The sequence below is a fragment of the Perca flavescens genome, chromosome 7 (assembly GCF_004354835.1).
Source record: "Perca flavescens isolate YP-PL-M2 chromosome 7, PFLA_1.0, whole genome shotgun sequence".
In the NCBI taxonomy this organism is placed as follows: domain Eukaryota; kingdom Metazoa; phylum Chordata; class Actinopteri; order Perciformes; family Percidae; genus Perca; species Perca flavescens.
Genome location: NC_041337.1, coordinates 12,447,370 through 12,467,943, shown reverse-complemented (window position 1 = coordinate 12,467,943; position 20,574 = coordinate 12,447,370). Strand labels below are relative to the sequence as shown.

General features: G+C 39.3%; 2 protein-coding genes across 3 annotated transcripts in view; one reads left to right on the top strand and one right to left on the bottom strand.

Moving 5' to 3' along the window:
• Nucleotides 1-1,964: 1,964 nt before the first annotated feature.
• On the top strand, nucleotides 1,965-6,574 carry si:ch73-217n20.1 (complement receptor type 1). The gene is made up of 11 exons (XM_028581903.1): nucleotides 1,965-2,085; nucleotides 2,196-2,390; nucleotides 2,936-3,035; nucleotides 3,125-3,198; nucleotides 3,557-3,781; nucleotides 3,913-4,101; nucleotides 5,397-5,493; nucleotides 5,604-5,677; nucleotides 5,767-5,946; nucleotides 6,046-6,225; nucleotides 6,307-6,574. The coding sequence occupies exons 1-11, from the start codon at nucleotides 2,025-2,027 to the stop codon at nucleotides 6,330-6,332; spliced, it is 1,401 nt and encodes a 466-aa protein (XP_028437704.1). The 5' UTR covers nucleotides 1,965-2,024; the 3' UTR covers nucleotides 6,333-6,574.
• Nucleotides 6,562-20,574, bottom strand: part of scube3 (signal peptide, CUB domain, EGF-like 3) — a 79,654-nt gene continuing 65,641 nt past the window's right edge. For both annotated transcript variants that reach the window (XM_028581901.1, XM_028581902.1), the window contains 14 exons: nucleotides 20,212-20,328; nucleotides 15,723-15,845; nucleotides 15,450-15,566; nucleotides 15,251-15,346; nucleotides 15,003-15,119; nucleotides 14,095-14,256; nucleotides 13,778-13,981; nucleotides 13,127-13,288; nucleotides 12,845-13,012; nucleotides 12,586-12,747; nucleotides 12,304-12,501; nucleotides 12,062-12,214; nucleotides 9,621-9,700; nucleotides 6,562-9,323 (listed from right to left, as the gene is read on the bottom strand). In XM_028581901.1, the coding sequence (XP_028437702.1) occupies nucleotides 9,171-9,323; nucleotides 9,621-9,700; nucleotides 12,062-12,214; nucleotides 12,304-12,501; nucleotides 12,586-12,747; nucleotides 12,845-13,012; nucleotides 13,127-13,288; nucleotides 13,778-13,981; nucleotides 14,095-14,256; nucleotides 15,003-15,119; nucleotides 15,251-15,346; nucleotides 15,450-15,566; nucleotides 15,723-15,845; nucleotides 20,212-20,328 (2,012 nt within the window). In that variant the 3' untranslated portion in view covers nucleotides 6,562-9,170. The remainder of the gene's footprint in view (nucleotides 9,324-9,620; nucleotides 9,701-12,061; nucleotides 12,215-12,303; nucleotides 12,502-12,585; nucleotides 12,748-12,844; nucleotides 13,013-13,126; nucleotides 13,289-13,777; nucleotides 13,982-14,094; nucleotides 14,257-15,002; nucleotides 15,120-15,250; nucleotides 15,347-15,449; nucleotides 15,567-15,722; nucleotides 15,846-20,211; nucleotides 20,329-20,574) is intronic.

Genomic DNA, 20,574 nt, shown 5'->3' with positions numbered 1-20,574 from the left:
ATTTTGATATCAGCAATAAATCAATATTTGTGAAAAGTGCCTTAATTTAAAGGACTACAAGGGACTATAAGGTTGTGGCAATAGTAGTCAACAGTATTATTATATAATATAATCAGCAAAAGTAGGTTTCACCTGAATTGAATGATTGGCAATATATTTGGATGTCTTAAAAATAGCTTTAATGTTTTATTGCACACTGTGCTGTGCACGTTCCATTTAATAAAGTTAATTTAAATGCGTTTTTTACATTGACTTCTGTTTTTTACCAGAGTTTTAAGAATATGTGACCTCAGGAAAGCTGTTTAGTTTGGCGAAGAAGTTTGTGTGTGTGTGTGTGTGTGTGTGTGTGTGTGTGTGTGTAGCCTTCCTGTTTACTAAACTTCATGTCCCTAAAAGAGCCAGGCACACAGAGAGAGGCTCTTTTAGAGAGAGTCATCAGGGAAACCGAGAAGGAAAGGGTCAGGTTGTGTTTCAGAGAATTTAATCTGCAAGTTGCTTTGACGCCTGACATGATCCTGAAATGAGTAGATTCAGATAAAAAGCTCTGATTAATTTCAACAACACAAACAAAAAAAAGGCCACACAGATATTTAAAAGAAAGGAATGTACACTAATGTGTCAGTTGTTTTATAAGAAAAAAAGTATAAAATAAACAGAACTTGACACATTTGTGATTACATTTTTTCTTTTTTTTTGGGGGTGCAACAGTCAGTATATATAAAGTGTGTCTACTATAAAGTGCAACATTTCAGCTTCCTCTATTGCTTCCATGTAATGCATCCATAATCTAGCACTCTAAAAGGCTTAGTTGTGTACAACACTGTAATACTTAAAACCCTGCTAATATAGAAGCTAATGCTGAACTTTTACTTGTAATTGTTATTTTTACATTGTGGTATTGTCTTAAGTAAGGGATCTAAGAGCTGTTTCCACCACTACTTCTGGGGTCCAATGACAGTCACAGTAAATCAAAACCACTGTTGTGACTGCAGCAACAACGGCAGAAAAATACCAACCATTTTTTCTGTCCTAATTTAAAATAATCAGAGATTGCAAGGCTGAAAACGCTTTGACCGGGTCAAGAGTCCCATACAGACGTGTTCCAAACCAGGGGAAATACAAATATACAATGACATTGAAAAATAGGGGCCAGAAGGTTGTGATGTTCAGTTTTTGTTGAAACAGTTTTTTAGAGAGGGGTTGATTGAACTGTATGGTCATTTATGGAGGATGTAGATTGGAGTGCTGTTGAATTATATTCTAATAATTAGTACTGATCTAAATGAGTTGTACAAAATTAGAAATACTTACCAGTAATAGTGCAATGACCTACAATCCATGACATTCATTAGACTGGGTTAAGACATAAAGGGCCAAATTAGCTAAACCATTATGATCAACATTCTTGAATTCCTATTGCCTACTTGGCTATTATTAGTAAAAGTGCATGCAAGTGATGTCTCAAAAAGTCCCACAGGATTTTACCATTTCCCATATCATTTTTTGGATTTTCATACATTTCTAAAACTCCTAAGACTTTCTCTCCCCTATAGAACATCTAACATGTATTTTAAAAGTCTAAAAAATACTTCCTTTCATCTTTATAAGTCTAACTGGCTTATAATGGATTCTTAGAAGATCATGTAAACGTATGCTTGTGCTTGTTTTGGCTTGTTAAGCATAACAATAAATTGGTTTAGCCCTTGAAGTTATTCATGCAGATCACAATATTACAACTATAGGGTCTGTTTGAAATATATGTTTGGTTGATTGTCGCTATAATGTTCACAATAAATGTTTTTTTTCGTCTGTTTCCTGTGTGTTCTCTACAATTTATCTGATTCTTGTTTTCGTGTGTGCGTGCGTGCGTGTGTGCGTGCTTGCGTGCGTGTGTGTGTGTGATTTTGTTATTTCAATCAGCTGGTCTGGCGGCTCCTCCTCTATAAATTGCTTGATCTGAAGCCGCCTGTGACATTTGATTTGTGATCTGCTCTTTGACTTACGGAGCCGCACGGACGACAAACATGAGGAACATCGGGTGGAATATTTTGGTTTTATCGTTTGCCTTAACCCTACTTGATTCAGGTAATTAAAAGAAAAATCCACACTTCGACGATTGTGATTGTTTATTTATTTTTCAACTTGTGTTCTCCCCCCCCCCCCAAAAAAAAAAAAAAAAAAAAAAAAAAAAAAAGCTCAGGGACAGAAGGAATGTTCGACTCCACGGGAGTACCCGAACACCAGATTAAGGGGAACGCCGGAGAAACTGACGTTCAGCAGCGGGAAGAAGGTGTATTATGACTGCGGCGAGGACTTGGCTCCATCCAGAGGGAGCCCATCTGTGCAGTGTGTTGATGGAAAATGGACCAGACTGACCCTAAAATGCGAAAGTAAGTGGGCCTATCTGGGTCAATTATTTTATATATAGGCTATATATAGAGGTGTAGGCTAGCTACTCCTCGACGCAGCGGCCGCGGGTTCGACTCCAACCTGCGGCCACTTGCTACATGTCATTCCCCCTCTCTCTCCCATTTCATGTCTTCATCTATGAAAATAAAGTTCTCAAATGCCCCCAAAAAAGACTTTTGTTCCTGTAAGTGTCCCTCCCAGGCTATGAAGAGACTGATCCTTTAAACCTAAACTAGCCTAGGCCTACTTGTTACCATTATTGGATAACCTTAATATTTAGAGACTATCTTTAAAAATCCCTAGTACTAGGCTACCATTTACATTCCTAGTCTTTCTGGTGTTTGCTGTTGGATTGTATCTGATTGAAGGTTTTGCCCAGATCCTCTACCAAAACGAGCGGCGTTTGGCACGCATAGGCACAGCACAGCAGCTTACGTGGCTTGTTTTTCAAAGGCATCGGTTGTTTCTCTCCCCCCTTGTAAATTACATTTTACCTTACTCTCTCTCCCTCCCTTATTTCTGACAGAGAGATATTGTGGCAATGCCGGTGAGCTACTCAATGGAGAGTTCTATTATGAAGGCAATTCATTCGTCGGGGAGAAAGTTTATGCTGTATGCAATGCGGGGTGAGTTGAAACCTGAAATAAATCCTGTAAAACTTTAACAGAATAAGCCTCAGAGTTAGTGACTATACAGTATATCCTCCTTCTGATAGATACACTGTGAAAGGACTCGACTACATGATCTGCAAGAAGTCTGGCTGGACCGGTGAATTCCCGTCCTGTGAAGGTGAGTAATAGAGCATCTTTAACAGGTCCGTCATCTGAGATCCATTCATATTCTTTACACACTGGTTGCTGCACCTTAAGAGATTAAAGTGGGTGGTGTGCCAACAATGAGTAACTGGTCTGAATGTGATGCACAATGGAGGTGTTTTAATCCCTTAATTTTAAATGTATTTTTCCATTATATGACAAAAGATTTGATTGTGTTCAATGTAAGGTCATATTAGTCATGTTTTTGGATTTTTGTATGTGTCCAGAGCTAAATCTATCAACTAGCACAACATGGCAGGACCGCTTGCAGATAAGGTTTCCATCAGAAAGTGCCAAATCAATCTGAAGGAAACTAAATCTCCTGTTAACAGAAATCTCCAAGGTAGAGACCACCTGCTCCACCCCACCTGCAGTGGCCAACTCTGTGAGCAGTGCTGGAGGGGTTTCTGTATACTGGGTGGGAGAATACGTGAGCTTCACCTGCAGTCAGGGTTTCCAGCTGGATGGAGCTCAGCGGGTCACTTGTGGTCCTGGTGGCGTGTGGCATCCTAAACCCCCTCAGTGCCTGCCTAAAACTGGTTCACCTGATGTAAAAAGTGAGTTAGAATTTCTACTGGATAGTCAGTTGGGTGGTTTTTGGCAGAATGTTAAACTTCCACCTCAGTTTATTAAAAAAAAGGAGGTGGTAACAGTTGTTTCTAAGATGACCAGTTACTTTGTTCACCAGGGGGATGCGGTGTGCCAGTAAACCACAACTCCAAGGCCAGCCTCGCTGACAAGTACATCAAAAGGCCATCTTTCGCTTCTGGTGAAAGAGTCCATTACGTGTGTGCAGTTGGATACATTCAAGCAGGCGGCAGCAGATATCGCACGTGTATTGAGGGGAAGTGGACACAACTGCAGCTGAAATGTGACCGTAAGATCTTTTATAATCAGTCAGTCTCTTTATTCTCAAGGTTTTTCTACATTACAATTTTAACTGTCTGAAACTATGCTTATCATTTCCCACGCATAAAGGGATATTTATAAAATGTGCGGTGAATATGTGCATGCATTAACTAGGCGAAAGAGATAGCAGTAGATGGAAGCCTTTTTAATGACCCACTATAGCCTGCTATATGACTTTTTGACATGACTTTTATGGCAGCTATACTATGACATCACCTATACTGTCTGACTATACTATGTCCTTTTTTTTTTTTTTTTTTTTTTTTAACCTACCTACTATACTATGGCTTTTTCCCAACAAGATTCTGCCGGAGTGTCCAATCCCATCGTAGTTCAACCTCACGTCTCCTTAATTCCTCTTATTTCCTCATTTATGTCAACACATCCATGATTCATGGAAATGTTGTGTAAAACACAACAAGCCACAAAGAATGCTGCGACTTTTTGAGGACTATACTGTAAAGTGCCTCCTGATCTATCCAAAACATTTTTCAAAATGGCACCACGGAATGTTTGCACCGGAACACTCCTCCTCTGAACCACCCCCGGGAGCGCAAATGCATTCCCGAATTTACCGACGTGCATCTGTGGAGGGAAAAGTCTGCTGTGCGTGGGGTGCAAAATAGGAATGATGCATGTGTCGGTGCTGGGTGCACCGACACGTGTTTTTTTTTCTTTTTTGACAAACTATACTTTATCAATTATTTTCGGCATACTATAGTTTACTTTATCACTTTTTTTTTTCAACGTACTATACTATGACTTTATAATGGCTTTCCAATATAGTATACTTTGACTCTTTAATGGCTTTTCAACATACTTGTATTCATATTATAAAATTACTTTTATGACTTACTAAAGTGACTTTTTGCATTCTAAATGACTTTCATGGCATTCTATACTTATACTATGACTTTTAGCCATTTTTCAGATTTTCATGACAGACTTCACTAAGACTATAACCTACTGTACTATGACTTCATTACCTGCTATGACTGTATAACCTACTATACTTTATAACCTACTATACTGACCGGTGTCATAATATAGTAATGTCAAAGTTGGGTGTTTAAAAAACAATTCATAGTATTTAAGTGGCATACTATTTAATTACAAAGATGAAAATAATGCATATTTGTCTTTGTGACATTCCTGCTATCAGATGTACTGTATTGTGTAATCTTTGATGCTCTGTATATGGATCTAAAATATTTTTACTGTCATAATGACCATTAAACTTTTAAAACGTGTTATCCTCCGAAGGAAAGTCTTGTGGCTCTGCCGGAGAGATTACAAACGGACAGTTTATCTATACTGGAGTAGAGTTTGGAGACACTGCTACAGCTGTCTGTGACGAGGGGTAAGGAAAATTCCTTATACTGCACTGATTTCTTGCATACTATTCTTTACATTTAAAATATTTTGCATTCCTCTCTGAAACTCAGACTTTTGATTCATCCTTTTCATCAGGTATAATCTTGTAGGACAGGCAACCAGAAACTGCATGAGCAAAGGCTGGGATGGACGTGAGCCTGCCTGTGAAGGTGCAGTAAACAACCATACTGTAATTTTGTCTTGGCCTTTAATTTTCCTTCCTCTTTAGCTGTGCCAAACACTGCTGTATCTCTTCCAGCTGTGGTGTGTGCGGAGCCTCCAAGAGGGACAAATGCTGAGATCATCATCCCTCAGGAGCCACCTTACACATACAGGAGTGTGATTCGCTATCATTGTCGTGTGGGAACCCTTATTGGACAAAGGCACATTTCGTGCACAGAGAATGGGACATGGAGTGATCCTGCACCTACATGCAAAGGTCCTTGATACTATTAGTAACACAGCACTTTAATCTTCATACAACTTTTATTTGCTTTTTGACATGATAGAATAAAAATTGACTTCTATTTCCTCACAGAAATAACATGTCCATCTCCAAATGTGCCCAATGCCTACTGGATGGGAGCTCAGGCCAAGCTGTACAAAGACAGGGACACTATATCCATCGAGTGTAACCGAGGCTTTACAAAGTACGGCCCGAGCACGGTTACCTGTGGTGGTGATGGCCAATGGTTCCCTGGCCTCCCCAAATGTACACGTAAGTATTCAATTCTTTTGTTTTTGCTTTACTTGATATTGTTTACAACACTTTAAAATTGTGATCCCAATATTATTTCAGCTCGTCGCAACGACCGGTGGACCTAGTAAGCTAGTTGAAATGTAAAACTACAATATTCAACCTGAAACTGCAGTCACTGGAGGATGAAAATAATGGTCTCAAGTCTTCCTTTCTACAATAAATATTTGTCCTATATACCACCTTTAGTAATGCACTAGTTATTTTATATTTTCTAACTTGCTCATAAAACTTTTATACTCTTTATACAGACATTGTTTGAAATGAAGCTGAATACACATTATAAAGACATTAAAATGTTTGAAATGAAGCTGAAGTACAGTATGTTTATTTCAATAAGTGTTTTGGGCAGTAACAAGTACAAACTTGTTTCATTGACCTCTGTACATAGTTTTTTTTTTTCCTTTTTTTTTTTTAAACAGTTGATAATGTCATGTGGATTATCTCTATAGACTAAACGGTGAGTGAGCATTTCATGAACAAACAAGCTACAAGAAAATAAGAACACCAATTCCATTCATTTAAAAAGACAATACAAAATCCAGACATTTCTTTACATGAGCAATAACAATTCAAGTGCAAATATAATTATCAACTCTATGATACATCATAGCAAACTCTCATTAAAAGGCAACAATAAAAATAAAAAATAAAAAGTATCCGGTTGCAGGAAAGATGGGGTGGGAGGGGGAATTTTGGGGCACGAGGGCAGAGTGAGCACACTGGGATGCTGCTACCTGTTGGCATCTATTACATGGATGTAATCTGAGACTGTATTAGAGGGTCGGATAGGAGTTCTTCATGGCGTGGCAAAGAATTGCCCCAAAGTTTGACCATGTGGTCAACTTCCCTTGTCGTCCTAAAGTTTTGGTACTTTGAAAATACAGTTTGTATGATGACGTGTACCATCTCACTTACTTTATTTACACGAGTGGGGACAAAATTTACTCTCCAAAAAAAATGTCATATCCAAGCGTTTATTAATTTATAAAAGTTTGAACGTACAGGTTGGGATCATCTGCGATAATTCAGTAATCTGTTCCAATTTGACTGTGGTGGTGACAATGACTTTGAAGGAATAGTCTCTACATTTTAAGAAATGTATTCACTTTGTTAGAGTCCTTCCTAGAGTCTTTGTGTTGCTTGGCATCAAGCGGAGACTCCAGGTGACATTTTTGCATTGTTACGGATTAAATGAACAAGATAACACTTTAGAGATGCTGGTATGTGGATTTTGTTACCTTTTAGCCAGAGCAAGGCTAGCGGTTTCCAGTCTTTGTGCTAAACTAACTGTTCAGAAGAGTGGGCTCAATCTCGTAATTCCTCAGTAAGAAAGCAAATGAGTATTTCCCAAATGTCGAACAACTCGTTTTAACTTGGCAGATCCTAACAAGATGCAACGTATTAGAACTGAAGTTAAATCATTTTACCCTGTTTTGGTCGCCATTTTGAAATCAAAGCTTTTTTTTTTTTTTAACACACTACTTTTAAATTACAGTTCTTGACAGACTATATTTTTTTTTCTCTGAATAAGAGCAGTTATATGTTGAAACCTAAGCATCTTCTGCCCATAGTGACTGATAAATATTTTATACAATAAGTTGACAAGAATGCAGCCTAAACGCATTTCACAAGCTGTGTGCGTCCCAATAGGGTGTCAAAATTAAGATGTTTTCATTCATTGCACTTGTACTAAAAGGATAGGATGCACAAGACAGTGACCCAGCCTTTTTATGCCGGTCTTTGGAAGTGCGGTCATTATTGGGACAGAACAAAATGTGAGAGAGGTGTTGAAAGGGGGTACTGGGTGTCTTTGGATTTGAGACGGGTGGGGCGGAAAGTGATTTTAGGGATCCTGCTTGAGAAATTTAGGATTAAAGAATTCAACCCTCGTCTAATTTTCATTATTTACAAGATTGAAATAAAAACACAACTGGTAGTCCACATACAGTAAGTTGATAATGTCACATTGCCTGTGTGTAAGATCTAAAATATTGTAGCTGTGGAGCTTCCTTGTTTTTAACCTAGAGACTATTGGTGTGTGGAGTACATCAGCAAGACAACATGAAGAATGAAGAATTAAAGTGACCTTTTTAAAAGAAGCAGCAAACAATGTCCTTCAAAGACATTCCTCTCTCAGAGACATGTTCCACTAGACATCACATTATCTTATTTCTGTGGCTCTCTCAAATTATTTGTTCATCTCCCAAATGTCCACTATGTTCCTGGAATGATAACTACCTGTTTGTATTTGCTTTAAGTTGAATTAAAAAAAAGAAAAAAACAGATGATCTGAAGGTTGGAAAACACTGCTACAGTTTAGAGAGGCGTAACAAAACATAACTGTTTTAACAGTAAAACCATTGGAAACTGCTCTAAGAGCTCAAATGAAGTAAAGCTTTGAATGATCTGGAATGCAGCTGTGACAGGAATTTTAACTGCTTCTCCTTGAGGACAGCACACAGACACTGAAGATGGAACTAGGGTTACACAACCCTTACAGTCCTACTTAATTGTAGGAGTTAAAAATGGACTGCTCATTTAAGCAAAAACAATAACAAGCTCTAACCGCGCACACATGCCACTCCTACTGTCTGAAATTTGCGTTTCTATTTTTGGTGGCTTCATTACACAACGGAAACCAAACCCACTCACATATTCTACATCCCTGCTAAATGCTTGAGCTCGGGATTACAAGCCTGTGCTAAATGGAAACTGACAAAAAAACTAAAACACAAACTTTTAGTATTTCTCAGGTCTGCATAGTGTTTATTGTCAAAGCCTATGGAAAATAAGAGGGTAAACACACTAGTATGTATGTTTTAAGTCCTGTGAGAGTTGCGGGATGTGGCCTGTAAAGTGAAGGGGGGGGATCACGATCCGGTACTTCGGCGGCTGTGTGAGCTTTACTTGTATGGTCGCAAAAAAGCTGAGACTTTGCTGCTTATGAGGCGTATGAAGGAGCGGGGAAGCATCTCGTTGGACTCCCGAGTGGTGTACTTAAAGTAGTTGTTTGGGTGAGCCAGCACATCAAAAAGAGTCTTAATCAGTTTTTTATCCTGTAAGGAAGAACACACTGGTGTAAATGCATATTTTCATCCTTAATACAATTTACATTTGAAGCTATAACACAATACTGGAAAACAAATTACACACCTATATGACAGCATTGGCAAATATTTTCAATATTGACAAACTCTCTGACTCATGCAAGTACTGATGTTTCTTAGCAACAGCTTTGTTTAGCCGAACACAGGTACAGCTTATTGGTTAACAGTTGCCTCTCCCAGGTGCTCTTATTGTACCAACAAGATGTGAAGCCAGACATCAACGCAGTAAGACTTAAAACTGCTCACCTTGAGGATTTCTTGATGGTTTTCTGAGGCATAGAGTCTTCCATCTCGCACTATGTCCTCTACGAGCTGTTCATAGTCCTCTGAATTTATAAAAACAACACAAGAAGTTACTACTAGTCACGTCATGAAATGATGAAAGCAGGCCATCCGTATCCAAAACAAGTTACGTGATGAAATAATAATACACCACTGTGAAAGAATGTACTTAGTATCACCAAATTTCGAGAGATTTTTACCTCCGTCACAATACAATGCCAGTGATTTTGTTTGTGACGCTCACAGTAATGAGAAATAACTTTGGTAAACCACAGAAGACAGTCAACAGTTGCCATAGTGACGACTTGGTGGAAAGTAGAGGGCTGTGGATTATGAAGAGTCACCAGGACAATGTTGGGAATAGAGCTAAACCCATAGGTTGGACAGGCAGATGAAGGGAGTGGTGGAATGTAACTAAGTACATTTAACATTTCCTTTTTCTGCAACTTTATACTTCTACTCCACTACATCTCAGAGGCAAATATTGTACTTTTACTAAACTATATTTTTGTCTGACAGTTTAAGTTACTAGTTACCTTTCATTTCACAATTTTTCATCCCCTTCCTGCCCAGTGAAAACCTTGTATCTCCTAATGTGATTATTTTTTGGGATAAAGGAACACTTTAAACCTTCAGCTTGTTTTGAGAAAATTCTCCTATTTCTTAAGATAAATAAACTAAATTTAAAATAAATAAATTCAAAAACCCTGTTAGATAAGGTGGAAATGCATCGTCACAACGCTGAAAACAGCTGTTTTTCTTATGAAACTTTTTTGAGATATTTCGTTCTCACAGGACAGCGATGCTACAAACACATTCTGTTTATGATGCATTGCACTAGATTAAACTGCCCAACAGTATATAAAGGAGTTAAAATTAGCACAACAATAAACATCCAAGGCAGTAAAATGTAACATAGTAACAACAAGTTGTAACAAGTGCTCATATTATGCTTTTTTTTCCCTTTCCTTTATTGTGTTATATATCTTTTTTATGCATGTAATAGGTTTACAAAGTGAAAAATCCCAAAGTCCACCCCAAAGGGACTTACCATCTCCAACAGAAAACACTGTTCACAAACTGCTCCAAACAGCTCTATTGTAGTCCAGCCTTTACTTCAGAGACAAACATGCGTCACTTTGTAACACACGTTATAATGCTCGCCTAGCTGCTAGTGTGGCTCGTCCTCATACTCTGCTTCTGACTGGCTAGTAGTCCTTACCTAGCTACTGCACATGTACGACTCCCAAGTCCCAACAAAGATTAGAACAGAAGTGAGATGCCTCACTCTGTAGCTAAAACAGAGAGCTCAACACAGAGGGTGAAAAGAGGAGCTGCAGCAAACAAGAATATGGTGTTTGTGGAAAATTAAACCATGTAAACCTATTCTGATATAACCTCTAAATACAATTATGAACTTGAAAATTAGCATAATATGAGCACTTTAATGCAGCAGTAATATTAATCCAAAAAAATCAAATATAATAGTAAAACACTGATTTGACTGAAGCATTTACGTTTTACTTTAATACTTTAAGACAATTTTGCTGATAATATACAGTACCAGTCACAGGTAGCATGTTGCAAAGCATGTCCAAACCTTTGACTGGTACAGTACTTTTACTTCAGTTAAGTTTTGAATGCAGGACTTGTAATGGAGTATTTTCATGGTGTGGTATTGTTACTTTTAGTGAAGTAAAGAATCTGAATACTTCTTCTACCACTGGCTACTATCTTATTTCATATACAGTACGTATATCACATCAGCGTATATGTTGGCCGATAAGTAACAAAAAATTACAAAACAGATGTGCTTTAAGTAATTTAGAGTGTTGCAATTACATAGATTGTACTGACAAGTTTATTAAACTGTAAAATGTCCAGCTGAGTACATCTGACTATATTTCTGACTTCAAGCCTGAGATCTTCAGTTAGGTCTTTATTAAAAATCCTTAAAGCGAGGCTAGAAGAGACCAGACTTTTGCAGTCAGAGCCCTCGACTCTGGAATGAGCTGCCTGATGAGATCAGGCAAGATAGCTCTTTATCTTCATTTAAATCTCTCCTCGAAATACAGTATTTTAGAATTGCAGTTTCTTAAATTGTTTTATTTTGTGCTTCTACTGCATTTGTTCCTTTTAACTTAATTTGGTAAATTTCTCCTTGTTTTATATTATTTGTATTTTATACTTCTACATACATAGATAATTATATGTCTTTTGTGATTCATTGTGTAACTGGCTTTTAAAAATGCCATATAAAAAAAGCTATTATTATTACATATTATTCACAACTCTAATAAAAGTCTAATTAAGTTTAGGGATCCTGATCAAAACAGTTTGTCATGAGTTTGAGAGCGATATGAAACAGACAGACTGCTAGTGTGATAAATAAGCACACTACATACCATCATAAGTAACATAGGGGATCTGAAAGCCTCTGGCGCTGTTGGCCTCGTTGGACTTGAAGTTAATCCAGAGACGTCTGGAGCGAGCTGTGAAGGCAATGGGCCGCTCGTACGTCTGACATGTCTCGTAGGTGGTGATGGATGTAGCCGACCCTGAATGTAGCACAGAGAGGACAATGGATGATGTAATTATATTACAGTATAACCACTAAATTCCATTGAAACATCAACTGGAAACTCACAGTTCTTCCTCATAACCAGCACATCTCCACACTCGTCCTCCGAGGGCAGGAAAATCTCCGGCACCACAATTAGGATCTTGCGCTTGCTGGGCGGGTTGATGTTCCAAATACACTCCACATTAGCAGGGTAATTACCGGGATAGTTGGGCGACTCAATGTAACCCATGAATTCGCCCATCTCGCCACCACATTGCCTGTCTAGACGTGTACAAACAAACCAAATTAGTCTTCAGCTCGTGTTTAAGAAATCTGACAACACAAAACAGGATTTTTCACACTCACTCTTGCACTGCGAAACACTTGTGGCACCATCAAAATCAGTGGTGGTGTTCCCAGGGCAGGAAATGCAGTAGTTCTGTCTGAACTCTGTCTGATACGTCCCCACTGGGCAGCGGATACACCGGTGTACTGTGGTGTTGTAGTAATGACCTGGAGAACACTGGACTGCATGGTAGAAATAAAGATACACATTAAGTAAAGAAGGTTTTGCTAAATTATTTGAGAACAGTTTTTTAGCTGTATAAAAAGAGCACAAGCTGACCTTTAACTTCACAATCATGGAAGGAGCTGGCACCTTCCCGTTTGGTGCCTAGTCCTCCCCCACAGGGGAAGCACAGGGTCCGTCCCAAATCTGGTTGGTAGGAGCCATGAGGGCACGCCTGACACGGTTTGAAACCATCACTGGAAAAGGACCCCGTTGGACACTGGCCTGGATTAGATTTGTAGAACATCAAGAGAAGTTTTACTAAGAAAATCAGCCCCTCGCAGGACCATAAATACATGTTCACTGTAACATTTTCCCTGGGACCTTAAACTAGGCTACCTGCACAAGAGGAGATGTTCCGTGCCCCGACAGGCCCGTGGCCGTCACTGCCGGGGCAGAGGTCACAGGCAAGCTGCCCCTCCTTCTCCTGAAAAGTGCCGGGCGGACACTGGACGCAGCGCTCCTGCTCACCATGGTAGTAAGACCCCGACAAGCATCTGACTAAGAGAACATCCACAACGGCTTCAGTCAGAGATAGGAGGACACACTTCACTTTAATCAATAAAAAAAACCTCATTGACTCAGTAAACTTGAATATATAATGTACTATACAAACAGTACACACTGTAACATCTACCTTTACAAAGCACATAATGCCAATTTTAGTTGATGTTATCGGATATGTTTAAATTCATTTATATGGTTATTACCGAGGTCATAAAACTTGGTGGTGGTGTACTGGACTACATTTTATTGTGGGGCTTCTAATTTTTTTGTCCTCCCTATTTAAATACATAAGGGAAGCAGAATATCAGAAACAAAACTGAACAAAAACTGAACATTATAGGCACCATAACAGCATCCCTAATAAAGTGGACACTGAGTGTCTTGTGTTGCAGGTTATGACAGCATATGGCTTGAGATGACATTAACATCACATGACAGTAAATTAGCCCATCCAACACTCTCGGTCCAGATGTCCAGTCTTACCACATCGGCCACTATCTCTCTCCCAGCCCGGCCCGCAGTTCTCCTGACTCGGGGCAGCCTGGGGAAGTTTCTGGGCCACCTCGTATTCCAAACCAGCAACTCGGATCAGGAAGCGCTCCTGGTTGATGGACTTCTTCAGAGCCTTGATATACGTCTTAACCTGTTTCTCCATACGCTGCCTCAGGCAGCTGAGATTGCAACTCCCTGTTTATGATTAAATAACAACATCCTGTGTTTCAGTCAAATAAAATAATACATTTTTAGACTTTATTGTAAAAACTTATTATACACAGTATACAGTAAATGAGATTACTGACCCGTAGTGTCTCCAGGTTTGACCTCAGCTTCCAGCTCCAAAGTAATGCGTGTTACCTCCTTGTTAGAGGGGTTGCGAGCACGTCGACCTTTAGCTTTCTTAGAGGAGTCGCATTTGAGGTTGACAAATGTCACCAAGCAGTTGCTGCAGGGCTGCCCCCCTCCTGTGGACAACATGATATCAGTACACCCCAATCACACATCAATAAATAATAATTCATGTTTGAGAGTTAAGGTATATAATTTTAATTATTTTCTCGATTAATTGTTTTGTCTATAAAGTGTTAGAAAATTGTGAAAAATGCACATTGTAATTGACCAAAACCAGATTGTTTTATTTGTCAATTTAAACCTCAAAAATATAAATCTTATATGACAAAGAAAAACAGCCAAACCTTACTGGTACCACTGAATGTTTGGCATTTTTCCTTAAAAAATGTTTAAGACAAATAATTAATTATCAAAAAAGTTGGAGCAAATTTTTCAACTAACCAATTAATTGTTTCAGCTATATAAATTATACTGAATATCCCTTTAAGTAAGGCATTAATGTAGAGCAAGTGGGTCAATATTGCAAGTTAAACCCCAACAGGGGTGATGCAGAACGCGAAGCGGAGTATCTTATTACACAGCTAGTTACTAAAGAAATCCATAATTTGACACAAAATATTGATTAAAAAATGTTTTATTGATTTTAAAAATGGTCCTTCGTAAGTCTATCATCAGAACGGCTTCCCTAGCAAGGTACGTTATTCTCAGCAACGGTTTGCTATTCAGAAATAACAGACCATACAATAATCAGAATTGAGTAGTCAAGAAAGCCGTGTAATAAATGTTTATAAATAACAGCATAAAGCATATATGCTGTTATAGCATATGTATACAGCAGCACACACAGATTAAGACTGACCTGGTCCAAGTGTCCGTCCTCTGTCCTCCGTCCTGCCGGTCAGCCTCGGGTGCAGGTGACATTTGGCGTTTTTAATCTTGAAAGAAGCCGTCTGCTTCACTGGAGGGGCCAAAGTCTCTACAGACAAACACAGCACAGTGGGTAGGAGCACACTGCAACATCACACTGCTGCCACAGCAAAGAAAGACCGTCTGTGATTGACTGATTGTCGCAAAGTGTTTGTTATAAAGATCTGGAGGGCAGCGAACCTATGCAGCTCTGACTGCTGCTGGAGTTGAGCCTCGCAGGGGACTTCCCTCTGAGGACGGGGATACCACAACTGACTGAGTAGCTGTTGTCAGACTCTGCAAAGGGGTCACACACAAACAAAATAAGTCAGGCAAATGTTTGAAATGACTTGTGTTTGGTGTTTTTTTCGTGATTGAATGCTCACTGTGGGCGACTTACCTGCCAGATAGTGAGCCTTAGAGACACAGGTAAGAGAGCAGCTCTCTTTTTTGCCCGTCTTGCTACAGGCAAGAGTAGCCTTTGGTGCCATCAGTCCAAGAGGACATTTCACCAGCTCTGAGGAAAAAAAATAAAACCCACACAGAATCACACACTGTTGGCAAAGAAAGCAGAGAGAGTGAGAGAAATCACCCAGACACTGGTATGAGGAAACAGAGGCACTTTGAGTGTGTGTCAGTGAATTAACCACAGGGGGGCAGTGCTGCTACATACCAACACAGTCTTTCCTGTTCCAGTGCAGCTTGTACCCGGGTGGACAGGTACAGTCGTAGCTCCCCAGACGGTTGATGCAGCCGTATTTACAACCTCCGCGGTTTATACTGCATTCATCAATATCTGTGAATAAATATGTTAACATATAGACATTTAGTGGACGCACATATGTGTCACTAAAATGGCTAATTGTACAAGCCTACTTTGAAATATAAAATATTAAGAGTGAGTAAACGGATTTCCATTATAAAACCAGAAACACTAAGAAACAACGTGGTCAGTGAATTTAAAATGAAAGAGAAACTGTCCAATGAGTGAGATCACAGCTGTGAACGGGGAGAGGTCAGATCACTTCATCCTGTCAGAGCGTCACATTCTAGGAAGATTAATGTGCTTGCGTGTAAACAAAAGTGATTCTTCGTTTTGATGTAGCCAGCCACATTCAATTTTATGGTCAAAACCTCTTTGCTTATCAGTGAGGAAGACTTGTGGTAAGCATTCACCTTTTCAAACACATGCTGAGCTAAAAAGAAAAAAGCACTAAAAGCATCCAGGATCCAGATGCAGGCTGGCCGCCATTGATGCCAGACTGAAAATGAGTTTAGTGGGTAGAGCTGAGGATGCGGCAGGCTGCAGACAAGTGGCGGAGACATCGGGAAAGAGACAAAGATAATGGCAGTGATTGATGATCTGGCCTGCTGATATAAAATGCTCTTCCTTGTCTCATTCAATTATTCACCCTGAATAAAAACTGTCTGCGTGCATCTGCACTCTCTAAAGAAGATGATGACTTCATCAACAGCGACGTGTATCCAGAGCTGCTTGGAAATGTTGTGAGAGGTGCGCTGCTTATCCTCTGAATCAAAGCACTCAATTTAAAGGACAAAGAACTCTAATGAATATCTGATGGAAGCGCAGCTCATCTGCCAGCAACTGTTGTTTTGATTTCTTTGTTCCTCCCTTACTTGAAGTGTAACCAAATAGATGTATTCTGACCTTTCTTCAGAGTCTTTTTCTTTGCGTGCTCATACAGAAGAGAGCAGAGATGAGTCAAGTAAGAAATCAACAAAAATTAAATTTAGACTCAACAATTGCTTTGTGTAATGTTGGAAATCTTGCCATCTTGCCATCTTTGAATTTTATTCATTTTGCGTGCTTAATCATCAACATCAGAAACTCCCAGTCCAAACACCGTAATGTGAGATTTTAAGAGGAATTTTCACGAAACACAGTGTGGAAAGCTTTATCTGCATTTTATCCAATTAACTGTTAAGATATCAACTTAAACTCTCATTCTGTATTTCTCTTTGATCTATGTATACATACATTTGTCAGTACCAGAGGAAAGCATTTCTGTTGAGGTCAATGTTGGCTGGATCAAATGAGGTTCCAAATATACTTCCAAAGTATTTAGTCACAACTGCTCCGAGTCTATTTTCTTACCAGATAAGATTAGATTGTTTTGCTAGCCGAGAGGAAAAATGGCTGGATATACTCTCACTTGGGAGGAATGTTAACAGGCCTTGGCACAATGCTTGACAGCAGGTCACTGACCTAATTGGGTTTGTTTAGGGTGAGTCTACTGTTAAACACTGAGCACAGCTTTCTAGATTGTTTGGCAGTTATATTTCAGTTGATAAACCACAAAGGGAATAACATAACCTTGGTTATGGTCGGGAGTGAGAAAGTACAACAGGGAGTGCCATAAATCTCTGGGGTTATCTAACAGTTCCGACAGCGCCGATGAAAAGTGAGAGGAAATCATTCATCACCTTCTTTCTCAACAATGGTATAGAGAGTCACTTACGCCTGACCATCTTCTCTCCACTCAGCAGCTCAGTGTGGCCTGATCACAGTCCATCATGTGAGTAAAAGCCCAACAAATCCAATTCTGGTGCTTTATTACCTGGAGTGACAGCTAATACAACTGCCTGTGTGTGGAATGGATCCCATGAACCTTTTAGACCCATTCCAAAATACTGTTTGTGTAATTCTAACCATACATACAGGGGGTGGATGAGATAAAAAATAAAAAAAAAACACCCCTTACAATATAACACAATCCAGCAGCATTGCAACCATCTCTCTGAATCAGTTTCACCGAAGCATTATATGAGCTTCAAAAAGGAGGTATTTATTGCTGGGACGCTTCAATGAATTTGCATAACACTCTAAACCTCCTGTATGTGGCACTTGCATAGTAGAAAACCAATTAGATTGTGACAGTACAGATACAGACAGGAAACATGGGGAGAAAGACTGGTATAACGTGCAAAGGTCCTCAGTTGGGCATGCTGCAGTAAGACAGTCCCATATTTTACTTTTTGAGGGTGTAACTAATTGCACTGTTGTGTTTGTCCAGACCTCATGATCCCATACATCTACACTTTACCTCTCTATAGTCTCATTCCTTATTCTACATTCTGTTGCAACATTCCTGATCAGTAGACCTGTCAAACCACAGACAAAAAAACAGAACAAATCACTGCAAAGCTATGTATTTCAAGTGCATATGCTGTCTCTCTCTCTCTCTCTCTCTCTCTGTCTCTGAGCCCTGAGGCGCTGGAGACAGCAGCAGATTCTGACTGGTGATACACACGCCATCAAAGGGCCGCCGCAACACCCTGATGTGCTCTGGCGGGCCTCTTGCTGCCTGCCAGGCAGATCTGACGCGCCCCCACACACCTCCTCCTGAAACCAAAAGCTGCTTCGGCTCTCTGTTCCACATCAGAGTACTGTAGGTACCTGCTAATGTTTAATGAACCTGGTCATATACTCTACCTTGAAGAACCATAACGGCGTTTTTTCATGTTTTAGTCTGTTAACTAGAGCACAAATCACCTACACGCTACATTACTGCCAAGTGTAGCATAAGTTCTTGAGATTGATTTTCTGCCTTCCAGGCAGCCACCTGTTTCAGCTCTTTTCAATTGATTTCAAAATCAACTTTCAGAGACTTAAATCTGGCTTGAGAAAGATTATCCATCATTTAGTTACATCTTGTTATTGCACAAGAATGCAGCTGCATGCAGGGACTTTTTTAAGTGACATCCAGACCCAGCTGGTGAAAAGATGAACAATAAGACACTTACACTGTGAAGACTTTGTTTCTTTAGTATGAATAACTTGCTGTTAAGAAGGAAAGTGTCAGATGTGGAACTTAAAATTGCTTTTATTTAAAAAAAAATTGTTTATGTTTATGTTATGTTTTAAGTTGACTAGTGAAGTAGACTTTCATACATTATCTAACAAGACAAAGTCTGCAGCCTACTTAAGCAGCTCTGTGGGACTTTACAGCAATGCTTTGAGCTACATGCTAACCTCAGCATGCTAACATGCTTACAGTGACGATGCTAACAGGTTTTTTTATGTTTAGAAGGTATAATGTTTACCATGTTCATCATCATGGTTTTGCATGCAAGCATGCTATCAATTGCTAATTACCACTTAACAAAAAGTACAGGAGAGATAGATTTGAATATTTTTTGCAGGTGCTTGGTGCTTCAAGAAAATTATAGGGAACACCAAATGTATACAAGTCTATCTGTGGGGAACAAGAATGTGTGTACCGGATAGGGCTGGGTCAGTAAAAAATATTCAATATCGGTCCCGATATCAATACCATGACTTTGATACTGGTACCTGAGTGATACTTTTTTTGATAACAATTTTATAAAATCCATTTTAACAAAAAGCAATTACAAAGCCTTCCTTGTGTAAGGTAGATATTTTCCTGCATGTCTCTACTACGTGTAACATTATACAGCCATTCACAAGCATTATTAGATCTTGGTAGAAGCATGCTGCGTGCTAATTGGCTCACGGACTCTGATGAGATTTACTCCTTAGGTATTGAAATTGGGTATTGAATGACGAGGCATTTTTTGATACTCAATACTTTATAGGCAATTCGGTTGGTGCCTAAAAAGTAACAACAGTTGTTGAGAAATTTCACTCAAAGCCACAAATAGCAACCTTATGGTGGTGCTAGAGGAACAGTCAGGGGATCTCAGGATTCATCCTCTGGGGACCGTGAACGTCTGTATAAAATTTCATGGTAATCTTTTCAAATGTTGTTGAGATATTTCAGTCTGGACCAAAGTGATGGACTGACCATCTTGCTAACATTGCCATCTCTAGAGCCACATCGCCAGCATGGCTAACACAATCACTACCTAAAGATAAGGGAAACCAGAACTAAAAGACTAAAGTATGCTTTGAAAATGAATCAGCAGTTGTCTAAAAAAAACTTTAATTCATCAGCTAAAACTGTCCGTTTCTTTCTTTCTTATACACCGCATATTGCAGGGAGCTTTTTGTAGGCTGTTAGTAGAAATTTAAAACAACAAGATTATTTTTATTTTAAGTCTAGTTATGTTTTTCCTGCCAAACATCAGAGCATCTAATGAAGGATTAGCAAAGAGGTGTGGGATGCAAAGGAAGAGCGAGGGACAGGAGATTTACATCAAGACAAGGCGTGCTGGCTCACCTCCACAGTGTGCCAGGCCGTAGAGGATGTAGCCTTTATGACAGAGGCACTGGAAACTCCCGGCAGAGTTGATACAGAAGTGGTCACAGGCGCGGTCAAAAGAGCACTCATCAATATCTGTATCGATCAAAAGACGTGGTGTTAGAAACATTTCGACAAATTACAAAAAATGATCTTCAAACAGGACTCTTCCATCCTCCTGTCACAGCATATTTCTTTCTGTTTTCAGCTTTTATCATGAATTGCAATTGGTCAAATCACGTAGCAACAAAAAAATAAAGTGTATTTTGAAAAGCAAGATGTCTTCTGTTTGGTACTTGGTATAGTCGTTGACCTCGTGCTGTCATTTAGTTTTCCAATTCA